Consider the following 9,238-nt stretch of genomic DNA (forward strand, 5'->3'; position numbering starts at 1 on the left):
CTCTTTCCTGCCTATGCAGGGGGTCGGACTTGATGATCTATTGAGGTCCCTTCCGACCCTAGCATCTATGAATCTATGAACTATTTACTAATCTAATTATGAGGCTATTGGAACTGGGGTAGCTACTTACTCTCATTTATATACTATAAACTTGTCAAGGCTGACTCATGTTTGGCCTTATGTATTACTTTGCTGTTTGGCTCTAACTGTCCTTGTTGTGCTGTATAGTTAGGTTACCACAAAATAATCCAGAACAGTTTTGATCGTTTTAATCCAGACTGTTTTGAAATGGTTGGCTATATGGTCTCTTGTTTATATATTTTCTTGAGGAAAACCATTTAAAATAGGCTACGATTCTTAATGGTATAGACATTGCAAGTGTTTTATATAACGATTATTTCCTCTCCTCCAAGAAAGCATTGCTAACAGGCAGGGCCAGATTAACACACAGTGTGTTAGTCTGTGGGGAAGGGAAGAGGTGGGGGGGGCAGATCGAGGCCCCCATGGTGCGAGGCAGAGGCAGGGGCAGGTGTAAGTGGGGCCCCAGCTGGGCTAGGTGGTGGAAGGACCGGAGCCTGGGTGGCTCATCCAGCCTCCCAGGCTCTGATCCTCACACCACCCAGCCTGGCCAAGGCCCCACTCATCCGGCAACAGAGGGCATGGCAGGGCATGGAGGAAGATCATCCCACTCACCTGGCCTGGCCCCAGTGGCAGAGGACACGGCTCACCCCAGTGGTGGGATGCACATGGCATCGCGCCGCTTCTGAAGCAGCTGCCACTCTGTATCTCTGTCTCAGGGGCTGAGTGTGTGCACACACGCGTGTGTGCTCAGCCCCCCCCCAGACTGAGATCGCCCATGAGAGGCCTGCAATCGACCAGTTAATTGCAATCAACTGGTTGGTGACTACTGATATAGACCACGTCTTCCCATAAAATATTTTGGGAACTCATAGGATTAGTTATTTAGCAGTATTTATTGGCCAGGATTACTTATATAAAATGGCCTGCAGAAGAAACCAGCTAACCAGAAAGAGCTTTTGCTCTGGGCAATGGTGGTGAACAGGGCAGTGCTGGCTGTTATGCTGATGGCAGTGTGAGCACAGCCAGCTGCCAACTAGGGTTGCTGGCTATTTTTGAACCCTCTCTTGTCTCTAAGGTGGTTCATGGGGCTCCTGCCCTGGTCACCCCCTTCAGTTATGCTACTGTCCTAACACAGTGTCACTATTTAAAGTTGATGGTAGTCAAATTTTGTTGTGAAATACCTAATTAACAGCTCATTACGTATTTTCAAAAAATATTTTTTTTATTAGACACCAAAAGTAAAATACAGTAAGATATATTTTTCTTTACTTTCTTGGTTTTAACTGCTTTAATTAAAAAAAAAATTAAATTGCTATGCAAATTGGCCTGCAGGTGGCACCAAAAGAACTCAGTGGACAGAACATGAACTCTTGAATGTATACCTATACATGCATAGTTGCCCTTAAATATTTTTTTTAGGGTAGAAGGCACTTTATTGAAAGACCAGTAATCTACTAAGAAGCAAAGGGAGGAAGAGCATATGACTCTGTGAAGTACTTTTTATTTTGTAAGATTTATTTTTTCCTTTTCATAAAGGATTTTTTTTTATAAATATCAATGAAAATAGCTTAAAAATTTACCTGTGGTTCTTAGAACCGCGTGCTTCCATAAATAAAATGGAAACTATTATATGAAATAGTAACTATTACATCAGATGGAATTGGCTAGAAACAGCCAGGAAATTTCACTTTCCCTCCTCCATTCTTTTCAGTTATTGCAGCATTTTCTCAATCTACTTCCCATGTCAGTCTGTATCCACCTGTAGTGTCTCATCTCATACTGAGATTTTAGGCTGTTTATGGCACGGTCTGTTTTCTGTGTTCAATATAGTATCTGGTAGAATGGGACCTGATCTATGACTGAAGTCATTAGGAGGGGGGGTCTCATGTGAATCATAAATAAACATAATGTTTCTCAGTTCTTTCCCTGAACTTTTCTGGAGTCAGTTATATAGGAGCTGCCACCAACATAAATCACAATTATTCTTTGCACCTGGAATGGGAATCCTTATTCCATAGTCTTCCTTTGCCATCCACCTATTCTGAATCCCGTGTAGATAGACGTTATCTGGCCTGTTTTAGCGACAACAGTTTTTTTGGATAAGCATCACAGTATAAGTGAATTAGACATACCACGAGTGAATTATCAGAAACATTCAGAAGACATGTAACCTATTCAGATCAATTGAGGTAGTAATGAATACCACTTCTGTTATAACAGTGTGTGCCATTATCTTTCCATATAGATACAGCCAGAGAATGCTCCTGTATTACTTTGGCTCCAAGGAGGACCAGGAGGTACATGCATGTTTGGAATTTTTGTTGAACACGGACCATATGTTGTTGATCAGAATTTCAGCTGTAAACATTGCTTGTATTTGTGAATTCTGAAAGAGTTAATTTTTCTGTAACAATGCTCTTTATTGCATACTGCTGGTCATGGAATTGTTTCTCTCTCTTCTGCACTTTCAGTGTCACACACGTAATTTGGTGTATAGCATGGTTCACATGCAGTCTGGTCAGCATTAGGTGCTAAGAAAAGTTAGAGCATTCTTAGCAAGAATAGAAACTCCAGAGAGATTTATTTGCTGTATTGTATAAAGTTTCTGCTGTCCATATGCAAACTTCTGATTTTTCAAAGGGTTTATAATTGTAGCCAGACTGGAGGAGGTTTCTACATCTACATATTCATTAATGCACCATAAATAAAGCACATTATTGCAATGTAATCAGTGCTATTGTGCATTAGCGCAAATTAATGCTTTTTAAGTGACATTAATGCACATTAAATTAAATCTACTGTGCATTAGCACGGTTTTCACCAGCTGTCCTAACCTGCAGTAGAATTAGTCTTCTGGGCTTGGGACAAAAATTACGCATAAAGCCACTTAAGTAATCAGAAACTGGCTTACACCTGTAGCAGAACAGAAGTTCAGTGTACATAAACCAGTTTCAAAATGGCTGAAACTGGCTGAAGATAAAACTGATTGGATGTAGTATCAGACTTAACTAATTTAGGTCAAACAAGTGTATGAAACCTCTGTTACAGACCCCTTCCTGCTTCAAGTTAAATCACAGCCCGCCAGCATGCTTTCCAGCCCTGGGCTGGGCTGTCTGCTCCAGCAGAGAAGGCAAACCCTAGCTGGGGTCAGGGAGGGGGGTTAAACCTACCTTCCCCCAAGTACAGAGCTGCCTGGCTGCTAAACTTATTGAAACTTACTGCTGGCTGCGACTGTGGACTACAAATCCCAGAGGTACCTGGAAGCAGGAGGAGGAAGTGATGAGTGACCCTGCAGAGTCCTGCTTTTGTGATTCTGGACTACAAATCCCAGAGACCTCCGGGGCAGCAGGAAGAGGAATTGAACACACAGCCCATACTGGCTATATGCCAGAGAGCTGTGCTCTAATGCCCCCCAGTTTCTGGCCTGAGCCACTGTAGGTATGTGGCTGCATTTCCTGAATCAATCAAAAGTAAATGTGGGTCCAGTTGTTTCTCAGTTTAATCTCTGCAGTTTAGATTAATTTGAAAGACTGAATCGATTCAGCTTCGGGCTTTTTGTCTGTACTTAGTCCTATGCATTAAGTATCTCATATGGATGTGTCCACTGGCAAGGTTTGGTAGCTGCCACATTTCTTTTTTAACTTCTTTTTGTAAACAGATTGATGGTATTAATGTTACTTCCAACACATTGTCCAAATGAGTTATAGAAACATATTTAACTTTTGATTTAGGATGGAGATAAGCAGTAGAAGCTTTTACTAGTGGGGTTTTTTCATAGCAAAACTTGTTGATTAAATTATTTTAAAAAGCAGTAATGGCTAACTGCAATACTTTATCTGTTAACAGTGTCTGAACGAAAGTTTCCTTGGATATCCAAGTTTTCCATGCTTTATATTGACAATCCAGTAAGTACAAAAAATAAATATTGATTTCTTGCTTTGTATGTTTAAGTAACTATGTTTACACAACACTGCTTCTTTCAAGATCTTTTTTAAAACACTTTTGTGGTAATTAGTTCTTTAGACATAAGTGAGTTTCTGAATCATATGTAGTGTGTATTTGCATGTGCGTATAAAACTGCATATGTATGCCTCATTCCAATTTCAGATACTAAATAGACATACACTTTGCATTCACAAATTCATGCCTCTAGTTCTAAAAATCTGGCTTTTTTTCTGACTGTTTACTTCTGTGGCCTAATAGAGTAGCTTTATTTTAACTCATGTTTTTTTCCTGGGTAGTGAAAGGGAGAAAGGACCACATGTGACAAATGTAAGTCACATCACTTTGGTTCTGAAAGATTTTCTTCATGCTGTATTGTGATGAATGTAGTATAATCCTTTAATTCATTGTCTAAAATTCACAAATGATTTTACTAGATATGCTTTAAAAACTGTATTATTGTAAAAAGGATCGAAATTATTTCACTCTTATTTAAATTCCTTTGACTCTTTCCAGTTTAAAGGCTTGTACTAGTTTTAGAGAAAACACATGCTTGGCAGAACCTTATTTTGCTATGTGATAACAAGTACATTATAGAGCTAGAAGCAGACATTTACCTCTTCAATTTCATGCATTTTTATGTCTTTATTAGGTTGGGACTGGCTTTAGTTTTACTGATGATACAGGATATGCAGTTAACCAAGATGATGTAGGAAGAGATTTATATAGGTAAGTTGTGCCCCATGAGTTGATGTTTTCCCTGCTGCTCTGAAATTCCTAAGAGTTAGCACTGCTGATATCTCCTAGACAATGCTGAAATCTTTAGTTGCCAGCAACTTTCTCCTGTAAAATGCTCTTCCTCTTATTACAAAAATCTTCACTTGATTTTTTTTTTAATCATGACTTGCGAGTACACTTACAAGTTTATTTAGTTTTACTGGGGTTATCAACTTAAGCAAATAGTATGAATGTTGCAGTATTCAGTAATGTTTGTGGAGAACCTGACTGTTTGTTATACCTAGTGGTTATTGCAGTGGTCAGCAGCCTTCCAAGGCTGTGAGCCAGATTGCCCCAGTTTGGTGCAGAGGTAGAAGGGCACTAAGACCCAGCCATCACTGATGCTTTTCTCTGCTGTGCCATGAGGAAGTGATTGCTGCTGAAGTCCCATGTCTGTGGACCAGACCAAATGTTCTGCAGCCTGGATCTGGCCTGTGGGCCACAGGTTGCTGAACCATGGGTTACTGAAACAAAATAAAACAGAAATCAAAACTGAAAACTTGTGGTCAAGGGGGATGGTGGCCTTACAAGATGTGAAAAAATGAAGGGTGGGTACATTTCTATTTCTAATTCTGATCTTGTAACTGGTGCCAGAAATAGGGTCTATAACAGAATTTCTTTAGCATGTTTTGAAGCTTTCCATAAGGTCTGCCTAATGTTTAAATCCCTGCCCATTCTACTGCCATTTTTGGTTAAATGTTTACTTCTCCTCATGCTCTTTAATCAAAATGACCATTTTTCTTACCATTTTTCAGTTGTTTATCTCCAAACATTGCCTCTTTTCCTTCCTAAAATGGTTGCTAGGGATTACCAGAGTAAGTCAGATTTTAGGTCTTGATCCTGCACAGTGAAGTTTGGGATCTTCAATAGGACACTGTCAGCAAGAATATTTTTAATTGCAAGACAGGATTTTATCAGATGGGTAATTTATTCAAAATGGATGCCCTGTCCCTATATAGAAGGATATAGTGATTTTGTTGTATTTCCTGAGTAGAGCAGAAATTGAATCATTCCCTTCCAGTAGTGCTTTTGCAGAATGGGATCAGCAGCAGGGGGATCTAAATTACTACATTAGGAATATTTGCTTTTCATCAAAATGAATTGTCTCAGTAAGTGAGATTTGACCCTACAGGCTACTGAGCAGTCAGGTTGCTGTATTCTGTTGGATTAGGCCACAGTGCTTTTCTCCTGGCATGATGGAGCCCCAGCGTACACCCTTCTCCTATGATGCACCATATGTTCAAACATGCTTAGACATTGGCGACCCCCTGAGCGTGGCAGTGCACCCCCTGAGAAAAGGCACTGCCGCCACTCACCACCCCTCTCACCGCTGACACTGCTGGCAGCATCTGCGGGTGGTCCACAATCACTGCTGGCCACTGCTGATGCTGCCAGCAGTGTCTATGGATCATTGCTGACCATTGGTCGGCACCGGCCACTCCTCCCCCCCCGCACCACCAACAGCACTGTGGCTACCTGTGGAAGCTCCCCACTTGCCTCTGCCATGCTCCTGCCACTGCCAGCACTGCCTCCACCTGTGGAAGCCTGCCGTGCCCCACCCAACCTCCGGGGACACGTGGCGTTCATGTGCTTAGATATTTTATTTGCTCAATTAGCAGATATCTTGACTTTAATATGGAATTCAAGATGTAATTTCCTAACAGTTTTGGAACTGTTTTTAGTTACCAGTTTTCTTTCTAGGAGAGAATTACAAATTCCAGCTGACCCTCTATGTGGCTAGTTACTGCTGACATGTGACACATCTCTTTTTGCATGACACATAAAGAGAAGCTAATGCAAAGCGTCCATTGTTTATGGCTGGTTTTTAGTTCTTTATAGCTTCAGGCTTTCAGAGCTGGGGAACAGCTAATCAAAGGGTAGTGCAGAAAACTGATTTCAGCTGTCCCTTTATAAGTTTTACATTTTTCATGCATCCCACTCCCCTTCCATACAATCTAGAGGGAGGGCAAAGAAGGAAAGACAAGTTTAAAAGGTTCAGCTATTTGGGTCTAGCTACAGGAAATTGAGAAATAGTAGTAGTTTTTAGCCTCCTGTCCTCAGCCTCTGCTTATTTATTTTTTGTAGTTGCTGCTGATTTCTCTGTTACGCTAACAAACTTTACCGGCTGCTAGGATCTTAGGAGTGGATCCTTGAACTTTCAAAACATTTGATGTTTGCTTCGGAGAGAGAGAACAGCCTCCTTCACAGCATGGGCATAAGTCAAACACTTGCAGTTTCCCCTCTCTGCCTTTTTGAAAGGACAAACCTGTTTTCTTTGACAGTATCACTTATAGCTTTCCTGGATGAAACTGTCAAAATCCATTTCCACTGAGATCAAATGATACCTACAGGTTGGATACAGAATTAAGAAAACAGAACACTGAAAATTTCCCTTAAATGATTTGCTGTTCTGTGATATTGGCTACATTTCCCAGAAAATATGTGAACACTGGGAAAGAAGTCTGCACTATATATAGTCTAAGTCTATATATTTGACAGTAAATGGAAGGAAGAGTATGGGATCCTGCTATATTTTTTTGAGTAAATCAACTTTAAAATGCATTTCTTTCTTGGAGTGAGATATATTTCTGTGCACCTTTTATACTTTTATTTATATTTTAGTGCACTCATCCAGTTTTTCCAGCTATTTCCTGATTATCAGAAAAATTACTTCTATGCTACAGGAGATTACTTCTATGCTACAGGAGTTCACATAATACTTTTTTCACTCAAAAAGAACCATTTTCCTTTTATAATTATTTGTGAGCATGAAGAGTAAGTCTACATTGTTCTATGCTTAGTGACAGCACAGTATTTAGAGACTGGTAAAAGAATGATGAAAAAGAAGATTCTAATTTTTCTTCTTAGGAGAGGAGGAGTGAAGTGAAAGAAGTTACTCTCTACTTTCTTACGTGAACCCTGTTTTCTCTTTTATGATGAGAGTATGAACTATATAAAGTAATTCTTTATATAGGTCACTCTCTGCCTCTTGTAATTTCTATTGGCACATTTCATCCCTAAATATACACTGTTCATGTTCTGTCATTTATGCTGCAGGATGAGTGAATGATCAACTAAAAAACTTTAAAGAGATTGGTGTACACATTTTATTTACATCCTGGGAATATCCATTAGTCCTGTGCACTTTTTTTCTTATTTAAGTCCTTTTTGTAGGCATTGTTCTGAAATACAGTTGTTAAGTGAGACTCAAGATTGAGTCTCTCAAAAGTAGATGGCAACACATTGAAAACTTCTGGATGGAGAAAGCTTTGGTGTATTGTTTGGATGCATCTTGGATTAAATTGTAGATTAGAGCCCTGGCAGCATCTGATTTTTTTTTAATTTATTTATTTTTGTATTTCAGCTCTTTCGCAAAACACATTTTTGCAATAATTCAGAAACCTTCATTGTCAACTTTCATCTTGCCAACCCAGTAAAAGCCAACCGTTGTTTTCTTGTTTTGTGCATAATCCATAAAACCAAGAATTACTGTATTTACTTGAATATAAAATGAGCCCCCACATTCAACATGCGGAATATCAAGGCTTATCTTATGATTGCATATGGTTTACCTGAAACCAGAAAATGCATGTGGCCAGCCACCAGAAGGTGCCCAAGCTCCCCTCAGTGTGCAGGGTTCCTGGCCAGCTGCTGCCTGTCAACATGGGCTGAGTTGCTTTGGCACCTTCTGGTTGGAAACCCCATGCATGCTGCTCCAAATGAGCTGGCAGGTGCTGGCCAGGCACTTTTCCCACAGCATGTGAGGTTTGACTAGCACGTGCATGCTGGAAGCCTGGTCAAGTCCCTGTGTGCTGGGTTGGTCTAGCACCTGCTGCTTGAGAAACACCTGAGTAACTTGGCACGTGCTGTCTAGAAACCCTGCATGCTGAAGGGGATGGTACCTGGCTAGGGCCTGCTGAGTCATTTTGAGCTGTGTGCAAGTAGCTTGACCAGTGTATGCTGAGTTGCCTCAGTATACCTGTCAGGCAGGCAGCAGCTGGGAGCAACCTGATCATCTGCCTGCCAGGCACCCAGCATGCTGTGGAGGGAGGCTGGCCAGGCCCCCCCTGCAGGGGCCAGCTAGCACATAGTGAGGAGGGACCCCACAAGGGCTGGGCAGTAGGGCTGTGTGAAGCTTTGGCAGCCAATTCGATTCAGAGGAGATTTGGCCCAATTCCATGGCCAAATCTCCAAATTCAAATTGGGAGACCCATTAAAAGATCTGAATCAATTTGGAAGCTTCCAAATCAATTTGGAGAGATTTGGCACCGATTCAGCCATAAACTAAATAGGCAGCAATGCTCAATCAAGCTGGACACAGCTGCCTCTAGCTGGTAAGTCTGTTGTGGAGTGGGGAGGGAAGGGACATGGAGGGGGCAGATCAGTGCCCCCACAGCAAGGGAGGGATTGGGGCTGGGACAAGTTGTCCAGCCAGGGC

At 41.1% G+C, this 9,238-nt stretch overlaps 1 protein-coding gene across 1 annotated transcript in view; it reads left to right on the forward strand.

Annotated features, from left to right (window-relative positions):
- CPVL (carboxypeptidase, vitellogenic like) overlaps window positions 1-9,238 on the forward strand; it is a 122,713-nt gene that overhangs the window by 24,217 nt on the left and 89,258 nt on the right. The window contains 4 exon segments of the mRNA XM_006019596.2: window positions 2,327-2,441; window positions 3,928-3,986; window positions 4,676-4,752; window positions 7,423-7,507. Coding sequence (XP_006019658.2) covers window positions 2,327-2,441; window positions 3,928-3,986; window positions 4,676-4,752; window positions 7,423-7,507 — 336 coding nt within the window.

Source organism: Alligator sinensis, unplaced genomic scaffold (assembly GCF_000455745.1).
Source record: "Alligator sinensis unplaced genomic scaffold, ASM45574v1 scaffold29_1, whole genome shotgun sequence".
NCBI lineage: Eukaryota > Metazoa > Chordata > Crocodylia > Alligatoridae > Alligator > Alligator sinensis.